The 22,199-nt window shown below is 26.1% G+C and overlaps 4 protein-coding genes across 4 annotated transcripts in view; 2 read left to right on the top strand and 2 right to left on the bottom strand.

Annotated features, from left to right (window-relative positions):
* Positions 1 to 6,332, top strand: part of zizD (DOCK family protein) — a gene marked incomplete at both ends in the record, with an annotated part of 6,694 nt that extends 362 nt beyond the window's left edge. Inside the window, 2 exons of the mRNA XM_641946.1 lie at positions 1 to 1,171; positions 1,377 to 6,332. The exon at positions 1 to 1,171 is cut by the window's left edge and continues 362 nt beyond it. Coding sequence (XP_647038.1) covers positions 1 to 1,171; positions 1,377 to 6,332 — 6,127 coding nt within the window. The remainder of the gene's footprint in view (positions 1,172 to 1,376) is intronic.
* Positions 6,333 to 6,571: 239 nt separating this feature from the next.
* vps13E (vacuolar protein sorting-associated protein 13 family protein) lies at positions 6,572 to 19,297 on the bottom strand (the record flags this gene model as incomplete). Its single annotated transcript, XM_641945.1, has 1 exon — positions 6,572 to 19,297. The coding sequence occupies one exon, from the start codon at positions 19,295 to 19,297 to the stop codon at positions 6,572 to 6,574; it is 12,726 nt and encodes a 4,241-aa protein (XP_647037.1).
* Positions 19,298 to 20,519: 1,222 nt separating this feature from the next.
* Positions 20,520 to 21,075, bottom strand: DDB_G0268884 (osmotically inducible family protein; the record flags this gene model as incomplete). The annotated part of the gene is made up of 2 exons (XM_641944.1): positions 20,520 to 20,884; positions 20,970 to 21,075. The coding sequence occupies 2 exons, from the start codon at positions 21,073 to 21,075 to the stop codon at positions 20,520 to 20,522; spliced, it is 471 nt and encodes a 156-aa protein (XP_647036.1).
* Positions 21,076 to 21,551: 476 nt separating this feature from the next.
* DDB_G0268882 (hypothetical protein) lies at positions 21,552 to 21,953 on the top strand (the record flags this gene model as incomplete). Its single annotated transcript, XM_641943.1, has 1 exon — positions 21,552 to 21,953. One exon carries the CDS (start codon positions 21,552 to 21,554, stop codon positions 21,951 to 21,953), a length of 402 nt encoding a protein of 133 aa, XP_647035.1.
* Positions 21,954 to 22,199: the final 246 nt, after the last annotated feature.

Here is a 22,199-nt window from a genome sequence, read left to right as displayed (position 1 = left end):
TAAATCAGATAATGGTGGTAATAATAGCAACAACAACAACAATAATAATAATTCTAATGGTAGTTCAATAAATTTAAATAATGGTGATCAAGTTGGATTAAGAGCATTTGCAAAAAAGAAGAAAGGGACAGCACCAGGAACATCATTTTTAAATTTAAAAGCAATATCAGATGAACAAATGACATTGTTAAGTAATGGAGGTGTTGGTATTGGTGTTGGTGGTGTTGGTAGTATTAATGGTATTAATAATAATAATAATAACTCGTTGACACCAACACGTATGAAATGGAATGATTTCGAGACAGAATATGAAAAAGAATATGAAAATATATTGGAACCACTTAGATTTCCAGTTGGTGAAGTTGTAGTGAGAAGACAAGAAAAGATACCAAGAACCATTTTCTCACCAACTATTGGAATCGTCACTAGTGGTTTAGAATATCATGTACGTGAATTAATCGATGGATTCTATAAGGATTACTTAATTGTCGAAACTAAATCATCAATGTTACAATCACCAAATCAAAGAAAACCATCCATTAAATTTGGTGGTAGTGGTAGTGGTTTAGGTATTTCAAATAGTAATAGTTGCTCAGATTTATCAAGTTCATTATCATCATCCAATGGATTAAATGGTAGTAGTGGTTTAGGAATTTCAAGTAAATTATTTACAGCAGGTAAACAACTCTCTTCAAGAGAATTAAATTATAATTCAATTTTACCATCTGCAAATTCATATTCTTCTGCTTCATCAACACCATCAATGACATCACCAAATTTAAGTAGTGGTAGTGGTAGTGGTAGTAGTATAAGTATAAGTATAAGTAATAGTGGTGGTGGTGGTAATAGTATAAGTAGTAATGATGGTTCAATAACGCATCGTGGTGGTGGTGGTGGTAATGGTAATAGGTCATCTACAAATGGTACAAATGGTAGTGGATTACAATTACATCAACAACAACATTTTACAGATCCATTAAAAGAGTTAATACCTGAAAGAAATGGTTTAGAATTATTATGTGAAGTTCAAGATTTAAAATTCTCTTTAGATGTTGAACCTTTCTTTTGTAGTCTTTATATAGTTGATTTAGATAAAAAAGAACGTATAACAGAATCTTTTAATTTTCATTTAAATTCAAAATCATTATTAGATTCTTTAAAAATTAATGAAGTAAGTATAATTATTTTTTATTAAAATTAATTTCAATTTTTATTAATTATTATTATTATTATTATTATTATTATTATTATTATTATTATTATTATTATTATTATTATTATTATTATTATTATTATTATTATTATTATTATTATTATTATTATTATTATTATTATTATTATTATTATTATTATTATTATTATTATTATTATTAAAGGATTTATTAAGTGGTTGGTCAAATCAAAAGAAATGTAAATTTAATTTAAATAAATATCATCCAAATATTTATTTTATACTTAGAGTTCATCATATATTTAGAGGTGATATTGAAAAAGATATGAAACCATATTATAAGGATCATATAAAGGATAAGAAAAAGAATGATGCATTATTGGCACAATTTAAATGTGAAATATCAGAGAAATGTCAAAGTTGGGGTAGTAGTGATGGAAATAGTGGTCAAATTTTACAACCATTTGTTTGGGCTGCTTATCCAGTTTTTCATCGTCCAACATTAAGTTCAACACCAAGTTCAATGAATTTAACTTCAACTCCATTATCACCATCTTCATTATTATCTGCTGCAAATTCTTCATCATCGTCATCACCTTCAACATCAGCTGATAGATTACCAACTTTATCAACTCAAAATTCTTTAAATAATTTATCACTATTAGGTAATTTTAATAATGTTTCAGTTACAGAGAATACCAATACAGTATCCATGACACCACCACCAACACCACCACCGCCACCACCACCATCAATTCAATTACCACCTCCACCTCCACCATCAATGTTAAATCAAATTTCACCAATAGAATTAAAACAACAATTAATACAACAAATTAATTCATTAGCTTTAGCTGATGATCAATCATTACCACCAATGCCTGTATCACCACCATTAAATAGTGCCAATAGGAGTAGTGTTGGAAGTGATAGTGGTGATAGTATTATAACTACACCACCATCATCATCGTCATCATCATCATCATCACCATCCTCAAATTTTACATTATCACCAACTTTCAATGGCAGTGGTGGTGGTGTATCAACATTATCAATACCACAACCACCACCATTACCACTTCATTTAGGACATAGAAGAAGAAGTTCATTTATGAATCATCAATCAGGATCATCATCATCATTAACATCAACACCAATTGGAATTAATACAAAGATTACCAATACCATTGAAATTGTAAATTTAATACCATGTACACCCAATCTAACTGATAAGACCATTTGTGATATGTTATTGGTTGATAAAGATTTAAAGAAATTGAAATCACAAATTCCAGGTACATTTACAATGTCAATACTTTCCAAAGAGTCTGAAGAGGATTTAAGAGGTCGTATAAGTCCATCATTGGTACCATTGTTACCAGTGGATACAAATTTTAAGAAACCCAATTTAATTAGAGAGATACAAGATTTCTCAGAGACACCCTATCCATTCGTAGAGTATGTCAATAATCTTTACATTTATCCAGAGAATGTTTTCATAAAATATAAGAATCCAAATATTCAAATTCAAGTTCAATTGATTGATGATATCTCTTGTTTGAAATCATTGAAATGTGTTTATCCAACTACATCACCCTATATACCAGCGGGACTCTGGGATACCATAACATTACCAGCACCTGGTTTACCAGGTCCATCACCAACTACACCTTATCCACCATTGGATTATTGCGCATTCAGTTGTGTTAGTTTTCACGATAAACGTCCTCATTTCTCTGATGAATTCAAAATTAAATTACCAATGAAAATCACAAGTCAACATTTGTTATTCACATTTTTCCATATCAATATTCATGCAAAGAAGGATGTTAAAACTTCAATTGGTTATTGTGCCGTACCATTATGTCAATTATCTATGGGACCATCGGGTAATCAAGGTGGTATTCATTTCATAAAGGATGATTATTATTGTGCTGCCATTTCATCGGATATGAATAATCTTTCACCTAAATTTGTTAATCCTGAAACCTCTAAAAAAGAGAAAATGCCAGTTTTCACATTTAGAACAAAGTTGGTATCAAGTGTAATCACTCAAGATCCATGTTTAGATTCTTTCTTTAAAGGTGGTGGTAGTAATGAAGTTAAATCAATACTAAAGATTGATAGAGTTACCTGTGTTCAATTCTTCCCTTCAATTTTAAATCAACTCTTTCAAATTATGTGCACAAATGCCAACGAAGTTGCATCACAAGCTTTCAATTCAATATTACATGTAATTAAAATTGTAGATGGTTTTCAAGAGAAAAAAGCTGGCACAGAGAAATCAAGATTATTAACTTACTACTCTGAATATCTCTTTGACTATGTACCAGATTCAAAGAATCTCTACGAAGAGTTATGTAGACAATGGGTAAATTCAATAAATTCAGGTGTCTATGTTAAAGATTTCCGTTTAAATTGGTTCCTCTTGGATATTATGACTAAATCAATGGCATTATCATTACAACCAACCGGTAAACTAGATACAGATTTAGGTAGAGAGAATAGATTTAAAATTGAATTCCTAGAGAATCTTAATAAGTTGGTATTGATGTTAATACCATCACAATCGGATGGAATGTTGGTTCAAAGTTGGGAATTCTTTATGAAATTCCCTTATTTCATTAATAATTTATTCCCATTGATTGATAGAGGTTTCCTTTTTAATCTAATCTATAATTATATCACTAGAATCGATCCAACCAATGAAGATTTAACAATGGTAACAATTAAATTCAATTTCTTAAAGATTACCACCGATTATGATCATTATATTCCTTTGAATTTTCCAATGTTATTCAAAAGTTTGGATTCAGTTTCAGATTTAAATTTGAAATTCTTTAAACGTCATTTCTTATCGGTATTATTAATCACAGAGGTTGAGGGTTGTTTAAAACATAATAAACTGGCCACTAGAAATCAAGCAATTCAAACTTTAAAACAATTGATAAAGAAACATCATTATGATCAAAGATATCAAGCAGCAGAGATTAGAGAAAAAGTTGCAAGTATTTATTTCCCATATGTCCTAATGATAGTTGAACATTATTCAATCATTAAACATCAATTGGAAGCTAGAGAGGTACAAGAATGGTTAACAGTTTTCATTTGGATCCTCCAATATTGTAGTAGAGATCTATTAAGAATGTGGTTTACCAAAGAGACTCAAAAACATCAAACTAATCTATTGAATCTTATGATGATGTCATTGGAAAGTTTTAAAGATGAACCCTCAATCTTTGAAATTGCAATTCTATCAATTGAAATCTCAAAATATATTCTAGATGATTTCAATGAAGATCAAATGCAATCCAACATAATTCTATTGGATATAATAATTAATATACTTCAAAAGTGTTCTTCAATCTCTGGTGTGGAAATGTTAAGATTAATCTATACAATCTTTAAAGATTATTTAGTACCAAATTATCCAACTTTATTATTTCAAAATTTAAATAACTCTTATTGTGAAATCATTACTTATGATCTTCTTAGATCAATTAATATGACTGATCTATTGGATGAATCAGCATCATTATTCTATTTATTACTATTAAAAAATTTCCAATCAACCAAGGATATCTCAAAGATGAAAATTCAATCAACAGTTGCAATCTCAAGATTAGTCGGTGAAATTAAATTGGAAAATAGTTTTAATCTTAGTAGTTTCTTAATGAAAGTTAGAAAGTTTGTAACACAACAAGAAAATGGTGATAGTGTTTTCATTAATCAAGTCGAAGAAATGTTAAATAGAATTGATACCTTGATGAAATATTCTCATACTATCAATCAAAATAAGAATGATCCAGAATTGGTTAGTGAAATGTATTTTAGAATCTCAAATAGTTACTTTGAATCACCAAATTTACGCTTAACTTGGTTAGAAAATCTTTCAAAGATTCATAGTGACAATGAAAATTTCGATGAAGCATCACAATGTTTAGTTCATTGTGCTTATTTAATCTCTCGTTATTTAATTCAAACCAATAAGTTTAATGATATTTTAGAATCTGATTTCTTATCAATTTGTCCAAATATAAAATCAGAATTACTATTACCAACATTTGATCAAAAAGATAGTGGTGCTTTATTCCAATCCAATATTTGGTCACTACCCTATGTTGTAGAGTTATTAGAAAAAGCCATTGAATACTTAATGATGGGTAATCGTTATGAATTGGCAATTGAAATCCATTCACTCATTTCAAAAATTCATAAAACAAAGAAAGATTATAAATCACTCTCTACAAGTTTATCAAATTGTCAAAAAGTTTGCCTCGAATTGGGTGAAAAGAATAAGGAAACTCGTATCTATGCTAGATTCTATCGTGTTGGTTTCTTTGGTAAAAAGTTTTCTGATGAACAAATGGATGGCAAAGAATATATATATAAAAAACCTCATAAATGTAATATTAGTGTACTACAAAATCAAATTAAAAATAACCTTCAAGAGAAATTCGGTCAAGACGAAGAAATCATAGTCTTATCAAATGCAAAAGTTGATAAGAATTCATTGGATCCAGAGAAAGTTCATATTCAAATTGTATCAGTCGATCCATATATTGTTGATCCACAACATCAATCTTCTGCCGCCACTGTTGATGTTGCATTATCACAATTTGATCAATACTTCAATATCTCTCAATTCATTAGTGAAGTACCATTCAGTACCGAAGGTAAAGCTATTCAAGATGATATGAGTAAACAACAGAAAAAGAAAACTATTTTCTCTGTGGAATTGGCTTTCCCATATGTAAAGAATCGTTTAGAAGTAGTTTCAAAACGTGAAATCATTCTATCTCCAATTGAAAATGCAATAGAATTAATTCGTGGAAGATGCATAAAATTAAAGGAACAATTGGATACAAATCCTCCAAGAATCAATTTACTTCATCAAATTCTTCAAGGTAGTGTTTTCCCAATGGTTAATGAAGGTCCTTTGAAAATTTGTGAAATCTTCCTTTCACCAAAAACAATCAATAATTTTAACGCTGATCATGTCGATCAATTAAAGAAAGCAATGGAGAAATTCATTATTTATTGTGGTTTCACCCTTCGTTTATCTCGTAGTATAATTTCAGTTCAACTTCAAGAATTTCAAAATATGATTGAAGAACAATATAAAACTCTTAAAGGTCAAATTAATTCTTATTTAAAATAATAAAAACAATGTATTAATATTTTTTTATATATAAATAATTATAATATTTATTTTTTTTATTTTTTTAATTATTTATTTATTATAAATATATAAACTCTTAAAGGTCAAATTAATTTTTATTTAAATAATAAAAACAATGTAATAATATTTGTTTTTATATTTATATTTATTTTATTTGTTTTTTTTTTTGTTAATTTAATTGTTTAATTGTTTAATTGTTTAATTATTTATTTATATTTTTAATTTGAAGCACCACCTGTTGGAGGTGAAATTACAACATTACTATTTGTTGACTCAAGTTCATTGGATAGTTTTGAAACTAAAGAAGCTTTTGAAGGGCTTAATGGATGATATTGTGATATTATGTTTTGAATTTGTTCTTGTTGATTTCTTAATGTATCAAATTCGGTTGATTGTTGTTGAAATAATAATTTTTGTAAATCTCTTTGATTCTTTTGAAGTGATGACATTTGTTGAGATTGAATTTTTTGAATTTGAATAATTGTGTTCAATGCCACTTCAAATTTATCACTATAATTTATATTGCCACTACCACTTGGTGTTAATGATAATCTGTTATTGGATGGTAATGGAGGTGGAGGTGGTGGTTGTTGAAATTGTTGTTGTCTAGCCATGCTTTTATATCTTGGTGTTTCTATTATCGAATTACTAGAGAATTGATGTTGTAATTGACGTTGATTTATATTAGAAGATGGTGGTGGAATGGTTGAATTAGTTGTTGTGGTTATTATTGGTGGGGGTGGGGGTGCTCCACTTCCACTGTGTTGATATTGTTGATTTTGTAAACGAATTGTATGAATATCAAAATCTTGAGGGCCTAAACTACTTGATGGTTCAAATCTTACATTGTAATGATGAGGGGTTTTTAATTTCTTTAAAGAGCTAGCAGATGGAGTATGAATTGCTTTTGAAATATCTTCTTTTAATACAACAGATTGAGGAGTTTCAGTTGGGTATGGTGTTGAGTGAATATTTTGAGATGATTGATAGGGTGTTGTGGTTGTATTTGTTGTTGTAGTTGTAGTTGGACGATCAATAGCTAATGGATGTGATGGAAGTGGTGGGGGAGGTGGAATTTGATTACCATATTGATCATATAGTGGTGGTTGGGAATAAACATAACCAGAACCATTTGGATAATAGTAGTTGTTATTATTATTAATTAAATTTGGGTCTCTAAATCTTTGTGGAATTAATGTATCTGGTGGTTTTGGTGGATTGAAACCTTGTGAAATCCAAATTGGAATCTCCATATTCTTATTTGGTTGTTGAGCTAATAAATTCTCAAGTATTGGATTTAAATCATTTCTCATTGGACCAGCATCATTTGTAAAGATAATTGGTTGAATTGTTCTACCACCAGTTAAATTACTACTACTACTACTACCATCATTGAAATACTGAATTGGTGGCTGTTGTTGAATAATATTTGAACCATATAATAGTTGTTGTTGTAGTGGTGGTGGGGGTGGTGGTGGAATTGGAATCATTGTAGTTGGGTCAGCCTTTAAACCATTGACAGTTAACTCTTCATCAGCAAATGGTTTATAAGTTTTAATCATTTCTATTATTCTATAAAAGATATAGGATTTCTCTTCACCAACACACTTGATTCTATAGTCTATCTTTTTATTCTTTTCATTGTAGAGGAATGATAGTTTATGTTTTTTATCTATTTTTATATCGATATGATCTGATTTTTCAGAAACACCATGAATTCTTGTATATTTTATATCGAATTTTGTTCTAAAACCATCGGTATCATAGAGATAGATAATTCTTTTATTGGTAAAAAGAAGGGTTTTTCTATTTTTATAGATTAAATGAGAAACATATTTTTCATCCTTTGAAACCACTTCCATTAATGGTAAATTAATTTGATCAGCAGAGATTCTTCTAAGTTTACCAGCGGTGATAATATAGGTAAGGAATAAAAAGTGACCATAACTTTCAGCTGAATCATATGTTTCTAATGGTGAATCACTAAAGAGTGGACGTGGAAATCTAATTCTCTTTCTTTCTATACTTAATTGAGTTGAATTTTTAATACCCTCTGAAACTTTTGAAGCAAAATCAAAGCCAGCTGCAATTGGTTTTAGCACAAGACCAGCAGTTCCTTTACCAATACCTTTGACAACACCTTTTGGTCCTGCTTCTTTACCACCTTCATAAGGTAATTTTACGAAACCGGAGAAACCACGATAAACAGCAGTTTTTGCAGCTCTACCACCCAATATTAAACCTTGCATAAATGTATTTGGTGATTCACCAATGATATATTGTCTCTCTAGAATATAACGTTGATCCATTGAAAGTGTTGATAATACTTTACCAGCAGAACCTGTTAGTTTTGCACCCGAATCAAATATACCATAGACTGAATGTTTTGCTAAACTTTTTGAACCTTGACCAAATGAATCAGTAAAACTATTTCCTACCAAACCTTTACCCATACTAACGAAAAATTCTTTAAAACCAATTCCAAAGTTTGTAACCAAACCAACTGGATTACCAAACAAATTAAATGCTCCCAATATTTTATAAACTTCAGATAAACCTTCACTAAAGTAATGATTGAAAATTGGTGCAAGCAATTCTTCATTCGAACCAAATGCATGAGATAATGAGAAACCATGTAAAAATATATGAGCATGTTGAAAACTAACAATAACGAAACCTATTCTTCTAAATGCTTTTACCATTGGAGCTTGTTCTAAACTTGCGATTGAACCAGACTTATTTGAAAGATCAAATGTTAAAAACATACTAATTGGTTCAATATCCAATGATTCGAAATACATTTTCTTACCATAGATTGAAGGTAGAGCACGAGCTACCATTTCATCTATAAATCCTTCACCAATATCTTCATTATACATTGGAGTTAACATATCCATATTATGTAGAGTATTTGTCTTTTTATTACCTGTCCAAAATGAGAAATCTAAACTATTAAAGAAATCCAATAATACGTAAAGGAATTTCTCTTCAACTTTAATGTTTAATTCTTGCATTTTCAAAGAGACATGATGATAGTAATCAATATTTTTCATTTTCATTGATCTTACTATTCTAACTTGTAAGAATGGTGTATTTGGTAATAGATTATCTGCAAATAATAAAACTGGATGACTATAGGGTGTAACTTTTGATAATTGATTATCAACTTGAATATTTGTAATTTTCATCTCTAACTTTTGAAGAAAACTACTAATGAAATATTCACAAAGGATATCATGAATTGAAACGTAAAGAAGTTCTGTTGGATTTGCATTAATAACTGATATACCGATACCAGTGAAATGAATTCTAAATGATTGACGTAAATTCTCTTCTTCATATTTACTAATTTGAAATGATGTCTTATCAGAGAGTGTTAATACACGAGTTGATTCATCAGCTTCAACAATCGCTTTAATAACCACAGGATTATGATCATCATTAAATTCCATTGGTCTAAAAGTTTTAATTTTATCCATCTTATAAGATGCCTTTTCACTTTGATTGGTTGATATATGTACTAATACCTCTAAAATATGATCTTCCAATGGTAAATCCCAAACATAAGGAATTGATGAAGATGGTTCAACCGTTAAAACTTTACCAACTTTTTTCTGTTGAATTGAAAGTTGATACTTTGTATTATTTAATATTCTATAAGGTGGTTCTTTTAATTCTGATATAATAACTAAAATGGTTGCAACTTCTAAACAGGTTTTAATTCTAATATATGGATTACAATGAATATCAGGTTGTTTATAATTTTCAACATTATCATTATTATTATTATTGAATACATTAAATGTAAAATCTGAAAATGTTTGAATTGAAAATGGAGGAGACCAATCAAATTCTTGATAATCAATTTTGAATTTCAATGTTGGTTTTGAAGACTCACCAGTGTTATTAATGAAATAATAAAATGGTACAGAACATGATGGAGGAATTCTAATAGTAGTGGAATCAGTGTTTGCACCACATTGTTGAACTAAAATTGTGTATGGAAAAAGATTATGAAATACAAATCTTGGTGTGAAAACAACTATTTTTGTTTTTAAATTTGGTGCTAAATCTACTGATAAACCTAAATGATAAGAACGTGAATGTCTTTTCTCTGATGAATCAATTACAATTGTACCACGATCACCAATTGCAGCGATTGATATCTTATGAGACCATTTTGAATCACCAACTCTAATTCTTATTGAATTTTCCATATCTTTTAATTTCTTAAAAGAGAATAACAATGGTGATTCTTTTATTAATTGATGAGAATACCATTGATCAGGTGTTACAATGATGGCATCCGATGGTTTAATGGTTGTGTTTGTATTTGATGAATCTAATTGTTGAAGTGGATGATTAAAATGAGTTTGACTCTCTGAATAATCTTTTGAATGATAAGATTTCTTACAGTATAAATTCAAACCACTCTTGTTAAAAATCCAATATTGATTATAGAAAACTATCTTTTTTTCACCTTTATAAGATTCAAATTCTACATTTAAATGAAGATAATCAACAATTAGATTATTTGAATCCGATATTGTTATAACACCAATTTCATTATTATCTTCACGTTCAACTATTGAACGAATTTCACTCCATTCACTCTTTTCAAATGTACCATCTTTATCAGCGATTCTAACTTGAATTTTAAATTTATCCAATAATGGAATTTCATAAACTTCAGTTTTCTCTTGATCTTGAACGGTTGCTTGAGTTTCACGTTTTAATAGTGGTATATTTTCAATTGGAGATTTCAATTTGAATTGAATTGGATAAGGTAATAGATTCTTAACCTTTAACATATGACAAAGTTTAATGATAAAACATTGATTCTTTTTGAAAATGTAACCTTTGATGTAGTATATTTTTTCACCATTCTTTAAAATACAAGAGAATTTATCTTCACCTTCAATAACATTATTCACATCCAATGCTTCAGTACTCCACTTGTATTGGTCTCCTGATGGTTTAAATTTAATTTGTACATTTCTCATACGATTGATTGGTAATGGTGCTCTTGCTTGACCAACTCTAATAGTAGTTGAATAGTTTGGCATTTGAGTATCACCAAATCCACTAGTTACCGTTGCAATATCGATTGGGAATGATGTTAAATTCTTTAAAACTATAGGGAATTGAATTGTGATTAATTTCGTACCATTTTTAATACCAATATTTGCATAAAGTTTTGTACTGGTTGAACTATCCAAATAAACTTGATAGTCATAGATTTTAATTTTATCCAATGGAATTGAAATTGATTTTTCAACACCCAATAACTCGACTGCCAATACCAATTGACTAAATGTTTCTAAATTAATTTGAACATCAGGTAAGAATTTAATTGGTGAACAATCACCAGAATCCAATTCAAAAAATAGTCCATAATTTTCAATATTTACAACACGAACTGTTGAACCTTCCATTTTATGATTTACACCTGCAACCGGTTTACCGTCTTGAGTTTCCAATCTATATCTTAAACGTGAACCAGTTCTATTTCTAATGAAAAATGGTGAATAAGAAGTTTTTGTCTTTTTTTCTTTAATTTTCTTAATTTGTCCAATTAGAGAATGACGATTTGAATGAGATTTCTTTCCATTATTACTACTATTATCAGTGTTATTACTATCGGATGGTGCACAAATTAAATTGAAAGGATAACCAAATTCTTTACTATAAGTTCTAAGGAAAAGACTTATATTATCCATTAATGGTATTGTGAAATTAATATTCAATAAATCTGTACTGTATATATCGATTGATAATTCTTTACCCAATGTCATCATTGATTTAAATAACCAAGGTTCAATGAATGGTTCCCAATATGCAATTCTATTATTGAAATAGTTCATTTGAAATACTGAATCGAATTCAACTTCAATTCTAGTTGTCTTTAAAACTGCTTTCATAAATCCATAATTTAATTTCATATTGAAAATGGGTGTATTCATTTTATGTTTACTAAGATCATCCATTATAATGATATTCAGATTTTTAATTGATATTGAAATTTGTGAGAATTGAATCTTTGTAACCATATTTGAATCATCTTGTTTCTTACTACTCTTTAAATCAATCATTGGTTCATTTATATTGTTATAATTTGATCTTGATGTTGGTGCACTTGATGTACTATGATCTAATGAAAAACCTTCACCAATATCTTCATCTTCACCTTCATCATCATCATCATCACTTGTAAATGTATGATCTCCATTTTCATTCTCTTCTGTTTCTGCTATTTTTCCATTTGATGGTAATGATGCTTGATATTTCTCTGTAACTCTAGTTTGATGAGCTCTTAACATCTCAACTGATCTAGTTTTAATTTGATAAAATTGATTCTTTGTTTTATCATGAACATTTGGTACACTTTTATTATTAATTGTATTACCACTTACATTATTATTATTATTATTATTATTATTACTACTTGCTTGGTTATTTTGATTATTATTATTATTTTGTTGTTGTTGTTGTTGTTGTTGTTGTTGTTGTTGTTGTTGTTGTTGTTGTTGTTGTTGTTGTTGTTGTTGTTGTTGCATTAAATTTGTTGAAATTATAGAACTTCTTCTTAAATTAATTGGTATTGGTAAATCTGTACTAATTGAAGATGAACGACTATGTTTTTGAACTAAATTATTATTTGTAATATCTTTTGATTTACTAACACCATAGATTATATCAGAAACACATTCATAAATATCTAATAGATATTTATATGCTTTACCAGAGAATACCAATGATAGATCATTTAATTCACAGAAATAGAATTGATTACCTTCAGGTACTAAACAAACTTGAATATTAGTTTTAAAAGTTTCTAAAAATAATTTTGAAGATTTCTTTAATTCTTTCCAAAGATAATGAGTTGTATTCTTTTGAGCACCCAAATCACGACTGCTAGCTGAAATAAAAGACATTGTAGTTGCACTTGGATTTTTAGTTGAATAGATTGGATCTTTTGTTTTATTACCAATTAAACCTTTAATACATTGATATTCTAATATTATTTTCATTAAACCTTCAGTACCAAATTGTGAATTAATCAATAATGATGAATTCATTAATAATACTAATTCATTCTTACTATTTAAATCACCAACCATAATATTTGCATTCTTTGCAGATACTTCAACTTTTAAGAATATTTTCCAATCCTTATTAAATTTTGAATTAAATTCTTCATTTTGTTGTTGATTTGTTAAATTCACACCAGATTTATTTAATGAGATTGGTGGTGGTGGAGGCGGTGGGGGTAATAACTGAGTATTGATTGTTGTTGAAGATTTATTAGTTGAATTTGAACAACTATTACCAATATAATCGGCATCAATAATTGGTGATAAGAATGTTATTAATTTCGAAACCCAAGGTAAATCGAAAAAGATACTTAAATATTCTATTGTGATATTAATATCAATACCATTGTCATCGATATTCATTTTAACTATATCAAAAAACACTTCATTAATCGATTGATTAATAACATTCTTTATTGGTACATCTAAATCATATGGTGTAATATTGATCATCTCTTGAAATCCATTTGGTACAACCACTAATTTATTCTTATCACGTACACTTATACCAGTTGTTTTAATCAAGAAATCTGAATCACCATTATTCCAAACTGAACAACAAATAATTGGACGTTGAATTAACATTGAAAAGAATCTTGAATCATTGGTTTTTTCATTTTCTAAATTTAATTCAACAAAATCTTTAAACTCTAACCTAATATCCAATAGAATATCTTGTCTTTCGACAGTGGAGTATGAATTTGAGGGTGGGGCCGGTACAATTGATTGATTAATATTTTGTTGATATGTATTGTATAATAGATTATATTGGTATTGAGATAACTTTAAATGAATTTTATCAATTTTAATAATGACTTCAATTGATTTATCCTTTAAAGAAGTTTCAAACATATGAATGAATCTAATATCCATTTTAATTGGATCTGAAATGATTGGATCAATTGAATCTTCATATTTCGATGCCATATTAATACCATAAATCTTTACAAATACTGCATCAACCGTTGGATCCATTTGATCTAACCCCAGTAATATTCTTCCAACACTAAATCTAATTGCTGATCTTGATCTACTATTCTTTGGAACTATTACAACATTATTATCAATTTCAATCTCTAAATTTGTTAAATTCTTTTTCTTTTTAACAATTTCAACAACTGGTGAATTTAAATCAATATTATTATTATAATTGTTTTCACTACTACTACTACTATCAGTATCACTATCACTATCACTGTCACTATTATTATTGTTATTATTATTATTATTATTATCTTTTGATGATGGTTTATTATTATCATCAACAATTGCCATAACTTTAAATAAGAATGGACAATATTCTTTTAATGATGAAGTAATATCATGAATGAATAAACGTATTAAATTTATAGTTTGTAATAGAAAAGTGATTTGAATTTTACCAACAGCTATATTGATTAAACGTGAAAAACCCCATTCTTGAGTTTTACTATTTGAATGACAAACTAAATGCATTCTTACAACTGGTACCATTGGTGATTGTGATTTTTGTGTAATCAACATATATGGATATGGACCATCTGAACCTGTATAATCAATGAATTTCATATCTCTAACCTTTAATTCACAATCTATTAAAGGTAATTGAAAAATACCATCAATTGAAATATCCTCAAATTGGAATGCAACTAAATCATTTTCAATTGTACTAAGCGTTAAACCAAAACTTGGTATATTAATTGTAATTTTCGATTTCAAATCATTTGGATCAAATTCATTAGTTTCTAATCTTGTTGATAATCTATGACGATTTTGTTTTTTATGTTGATGATTATGATGATTTTGATGATGATAACGTGGTGAAGTGGTTGTTGTTGTGTTTGATTGAGTAAATTGACCAACTCTACCTTGATAAAATGAACCTTCAACTGTAAGAATGGATTTCTTAGTTTCATAGAAATTGGTTGTATTTGTAACAACTGTACCAATGATTGCAATTAATGCCATTACACATTCTTTTGGAAAATTAATTCTTATATATTGAGTTGTTAATGTTAATACAAAATCAATATAATCATAATCTAATGAATTTTTACTAATTGATTTCGCTGTAATTGAAATTGGAAATTCATTTAAACATTCAGGTTTTTGATTATTATTATTATTATTATTATTATTATTTAAATTTCTATTATTATTATTATTATTATTATTATTATTATTATTATTATTATTATTATTATTATTATTATTATTATTTAAATTATATGGAAAAATTGATAATACTGGTGTTATTGAATTTGAATCTTTAATTTCAATTGATGAAATATCGAATTGAATATTCATTTGCATAAATTTAACTAAACTTCTACAACGAATTTGATCCATTGTTAATGATAAAGTACAAGAGTCTAAATAATTCAATTTCATATTGATTGCATTACTAGTGAAAAAGAATCTTAATAGTGTAGTTTTAACTAACCTTTCTTTTGTACGTTTTCTTGAATTTAAAATTGATTTTGTATCAGAGAATAATGAGAATTGAACTTCGAATGATTTTTTCTTTGGTTTTTTCACTTGAACAATTTCATACATATCAGCTAATTCTTTTGATGATTTTCTATCCATATCCATAAAGTATTCTAAAATACCATTTTTACCAACAATCTTTGCGATTTCATATAATTCTTTATCTGAAACTTGTAGATTCAATTCTGATAATTCTGCCTTACATTTAATTTGTGGTAATTTTAAATCGTATGGTCTTGAACATAACTCTAAAAATATATCCAAACTAAAAGGTGATATTAAATAATTGAAATTATTAATTTGTGTACAATCACAAACTTTAACATAGATATCACTAATTGTTAAAACTATTCCATCATAAAACTGAGCATTATTTATATTAACTGAAACTTTATTCCAATCTGTATCACAACTATCAAATCCTTCTTTTTCAACTTTACTATCATCTAAATCATCTTGTTCTGGATATTTACCATCATCTTCACTTGAATTAGATGCATTACCACCATTACCACCACCACCACTATTATTATTATTTATACCATTACCAGTACCAAGATTTTCAATTGTTTGTCTATGTTGTTGAACATAATTTATTATATAACTTTGTTTTTCAATTGGTTCATTAATTTTTTTAATTGGACAATTATCAGACCACCATTTAACTCTATCTTTTAAAAGATTACAATAACGTACGAAAATTTCATCAGTTTCATCTTGTTCATTAATTTCAGAGAAATCCATTGAATCCCATTCACTGTTGTGTGGTTGAGTTTTTAATATTAAATTACCCATATTACAAACCAATACCATAGTATCTTCACGATCATAAGATTCTGGGAATACTAAACCTGGTATTGCTATATCTAATTTAATATCTGCAACTTTTTGATTTCTAACTAAATGTTTTAATTCATTTATTAAATATTCTTGAAGTATTTTAATTTTCTTTATGAATGAATATTTCAAACGATCTAATGCTTCTTGATTTGCATGTGTAAAGAATGGTATCATTGTATCAACGAATGGTTTTGAATTTATGAAATAAAATGGCTCCAATTTAAAATAAATGAAATAATCTGTTGTATCCTCTGGTGGATTTAATACAATTGATATATCAATAAATTTCTTATTATTATTATTATTAGTACCATTAACACCAGTATAAACACCATTTAGAAATTCAGAATTTGAAATTTGACGATCAAGTATGAATGAACCAATACTATTAGCACTATTATCTGGATTAATATTTGAAGAATTAAATCTTGATTTCTCTAATATAATATTTTCAAATTTTGTATTTGGTGAACATCTATCGAAAATATCTAAAGATTCAGCAGAGAATTTTAATTTTGTATTATGAGATTGTTCCATTTGTAAATTAACTTCGGTTATATCAATGTTTGCTAATGGTACAACTGTATGATTCTCTTGCCAATCTAAAATTGAAATTGACAAACGTTTAACATTTAAAAAGAAAATCAATGAAACTGATGAATGAGGTTTACCAGCTAAAACTTTAAGATTAACCTTTAAATACCGTTCCAAGAATGTTAACTGTTCATTGGTTAATGTTATTTTATCTTGGTTATTATTTTGATGATGATGTTGAAATCCTAACCAACCACCTAACCACCAACCTGAACTCTCTGTGAATTGATCTAAATCTTTTCTTTTTGTAACTTTTAAATCCTTTTCAGCGATGGTTCTAAACAATACAATATCTTCATAGGTTACTTTTTTCTCGATTTCATCGATAAGGTTTTGATCCAATCTACCCAACTTTCCTTTTATAAATTTCTCTGTGTAAAGTTTAATATAACATTCTCTAACTCTTTTAGAATCTTCAATTTCCTTCCAAGTCATTTCAGTTTTCTTTGATCTAAAATCGGAAATGATTGAGCGGAATGCAAAATGCCACCAAATTCTAGCATTTCCTTTAACTCTACAATGGGGTCTAAATTTATGATATCTTAAAACTCTTCGCCAATCTTGATAAAATGATAATAAATTTAACATATCCCTATATTGAATATCCATTAGTTGTAAATCAATTTGTTTCAATCCAATTGAAACATTGAAATTATTTGCAATAGAATTGAATACACCCTCCTTATTAACACTTTCAATTGAATCTTCAGTTAAACAAATCTTTAAAAATCCACTAATCGGTTGAAGTATATATTTATGATTAATCTTTGCTTTTTGCCTTGGTATTGAATGCATTAACAATACATCCATATCTTCTGGTGTTACCATTCTTGTCTTTCCAAATTGTGAATCCCAATAAATTGAAAAATTAAATATACTTGCCAATTTATATGTTATAATTTGATCAACTATTTGACCTAATGGTTGTTGTTGTTGTTGTTGCTGTTGATATTGTTCACTTTTTGGTGTTGGTTGTGTATTTGTTGTATATGCTTCAGAATCCATATAATTATCATTTAAATTTAATGTTGGTATATTTAAATTATTATTATTAAATGATGACGATGATGATGATGATGATATCCCTTCATCACTATTTTTATTATTCATGAATGGATTATGTTCACTATCATTTTCATAATTAATTTCAGTGTTTTGTTGTGGTTGTTGTTGTTGTTGTTGTTGTGATCCAACATATGGATTAAAAGTTGGTTGTTGTTGTTGATGAGTTGAAGTATTCTTTGATAATGGTACCCATTGCGAATCTGTAGTTTGAAATGTAAATGACTCCATTGTAATACCAACAGAGAATATTTCACCTGGTGATGTTGAATCATCTTGATAACAAATATGAAGATTATTTAATTGAATTCTAATACATTTCAATAATTTCTTTATCATCCTAAATTTAAAACTTTCACTATCAGCTGAATAACCATCATTTGATTCTTTCGATTGTTCTTTATCAATTTGAATTTGAATTTTTTTTAATTCTTCTTTTGTTAAATTTGGTTTTTTAAAAAAATCATCATTAGATGAAGATGATGATGGCGCATTCTTTTTATTATTATTATTACTATTACTATCGATTGAAATTCCACCATCATTATCATCAATAACGATATCTTTTTTATTAGATTTATCATTACCATAATTACTAAATGTATTAATTATATCTTTTGGACCAAATAGTAAAAATACTCCATCAATATTAACCACTATAGGATCTTTTAAAAAATGTAAAATTGGTATTGTAATTACAACTCGTTTGACAACTCCACTTAATAAATCAAATGGTAATTCATTGGATGAAAATAACTCTTTTTTGAATTTTAAATTCTCTAAAACAATTTGACCTTTCCACCATGGTATTGACAATGTATCCAATCCTTCAATGTAATTACCTAATATTTTCTTTAATAATCCTGGTAATATTTTTGATACCATTTTTATTATTATTATTATTATTATTTAAAATAATATAACAATAATAATAATAATAATAAAAGTATAATTTCTTTTTTTTTTTGCATAGAAACAAAAAAAAAAAAAAAAAAATAAAAAAAAAAAAAATAAAAAATTAATATTAATATTAATATTAATATCAAAGAGTAAATATTAATTTTTAAATTATTATTTGTAATACTTACATTTTATGTTTTATTATTTAATCTTAAAAAAAAAAAAAAAAAAAAAAAAAAAAAAAAGTTTATTGTAACACTGATAATATTCAAATATTATTATTCAAGACATATATTTACAGACACATTCAAAAATATTTTTTAAAAATTATAGTGTAAAAATATCCACTACTACTTATAGTATTGAAAGTGGTTGTATGTGTGATATATTTGATTTTTTTTTTTTTTTACTATTATTTTTCTTTTTTTTTTTTTTTTTTTTTTATTTATTTTATTTTATTTATTTTTTTTTTTTTTTTTTTTTTATCTACATGGATAATTGTGTGTGTATATGTTTGTTGATGTTTGAAATTATAGAGTGAGGAAAAAAAGTGTGAAAATCTATAACAAATTAATTTGTAAAATAAACATACTATTTATTACTTTTTTTTTTTTTTTTTTTTTTATTTTCTTTTTATTCATTTAAATTAAATTAAATTAAATTTTTTTTAAATAAAAAAAAAACATTAGCAATAAATAAAAATCAACCCCCAATTTAGCGTCTTTTAAATATTAATATGAAGACCTCATTGCCAACAATATTCAATTAATGTTTATTAATATCATTTTTATGATAAAAAACAATTACTAATAAAAATTATTTTTAAATTTCAAAAAAACAAAAAAAAAAAAAAAATTTTGAAATAAAAATAAAAATAAAAATTATTCCTTAATCAGATTATTCTTTTTTTAATCCAAAAAAAAAAAACATTAAAATTAATTAAATTTAATAAAATCATCAAAAAAAAAAAAAAAAAAAAAAAAATTAAAAATATGATAATCCTGATCTTAATACTTTTTGTTTTTTTGAATTAATAGATACTCTGTTTTTTTTTTTTTTTTTTTTTTTTATTTGAAATTAATATTTATTATTATAAAAAAAAAAAAAAGATTTTTTTTTTAATTTAATTTTTATTTTTTTTTTATTTTCTTTTTACAAATAATTTTTTTTTTTTTTGTTTTGTTTTGTTTTGGTTTTGGTTTTAGACCTAAACTAATTTTGCATCTAATGAAATATCACAATTATTATTAAATAACTTTGACATTGGACAATTCTTTTTTGCCATGTTGGCATATTCTTTGAATTTATTTTCATCAATACCTGGTACATTTCCACTACAAGTTAAATGAATACTTGAAACTTTGAAACCATCTGGTCTTTTTTCCAATGTTAAAGTTCCTTTGGTATCTATTTCCTTTGGTGATAACTTATGTGCACCTAAAATAGCACTTAAAGTCATAGTAAAACAAGCACTATGTGCAGCGGCTACAAGTTCTTCAGGGTTAGTTTTATTTTCATCTTGTTTTGAATCTGGTAAACCTCTCGCTAAAGATGGTACTTCTAATGGTAGACCTTTTTTTTTTTAATTGTTTTTTATTATTTTTAATTATTAGTACTAAATATTATTTTACATATTTTAATATTTATATTTGTATACCTTTTTTAAATGCATTTCCACCACTAGTTGTCATACCAGAACCATTTAAAGAACCTCTCCATACACTATTTGCTAAAAACTTTAAAGTTTTTCCACTATTACTCATCTTTTAAATTGAAATAATATAAAAAAATAATTAGTGTTAATTTTGAAAATAAAAAATATAATAATAATTAAAAAAAAAAAAAAAAAAAAAAAAAAATAATTAAAAATAAAAAAAAAATAATAATTTAAATAAAAATAAAAAAACAAATAATTAAAAATAATAAAAAATAGTGGCGTGAGTTTTATTTCGATGTCAAAATAAGGGGTTGTGTTTAAGTGAAGAAAATAAAAAAAAAAAAAAATGAAAAAAAAAAAAAAAAAATATTTATTTAAAAAAGTAATAAAAATAAAAAAGAATTATAAATATTAGTAATTTTTTATTTTCAAATAATATTTATAATTATTTTAAAATTGTTTATATTTTTTTTTTAATTATTTATTTATTTATTTATTTTTTTATTTTTTTTTTTTAATTTTATTTAAAACAAATCCAAAATATAAATATATAAATAACTAATATATTTATTTATATATTAAATGGATACTTCAATATATGCATTTTTAATAGAAGAACATGAAGCAATTGAAAAAGAAAGAAATGAACAAATATTAGAATTTGGGAGACAAGAACAATTAAAATTAGATTTAGAAAATCATTTAGAGAATAATTCAAAAATAGGTTTATCAAAAGATGATAGTAGTCGATTACTAAAATATTCTTCTGATATAATTAATGACGATGATTGTTGTTGTTGTTGTTCTTCAAAATCGAAATCAAATGAAATATTGAGAATTACAAATCCAATTTTAACTGAAGAAGAAAGAAAACAAATAAATGAAAAAAATAGGATAAATGAATTAAAAGCCATTAACTACTACCATTTATTAAAAATTTCAAATGCAAAAATAAATAATAAAAAAATAATTGATAGTTTATAAATCTACCACAAAACAAATACAAAAAAAAAAAAAAAAAAAAAAGTGAAAAAAAAACACCCCAAAATTATTTTTTTAATTTTTTTTTTTAATTTTAAAAAAATTATATTATAATGGAGAACTCAAATATACACAAAATGATAAAAAAATATAATAAACTGAATGTAACCATTCTGTTTTTGGTTTTTTTTTTTTTTTTTTTTTTTTTTATCTTAAAAATGAATAAAAAAAAAAAAAAAAAATTTAAAA

This window comes from Dictyostelium discoideum (assembly GCF_000004695.1).
Source record: "Dictyostelium discoideum AX4 chromosome 1 chromosome, whole genome shotgun sequence".
Taxonomy (NCBI): Eukaryota; Evosea; class Eumycetozoa; order Dictyosteliales; family Dictyosteliaceae; genus Dictyostelium; species Dictyostelium discoideum.
The sequence above is the reverse complement of the archived record's forward strand: the minus strand, read 5'-3'. Positions and strand labels throughout refer to the sequence as shown.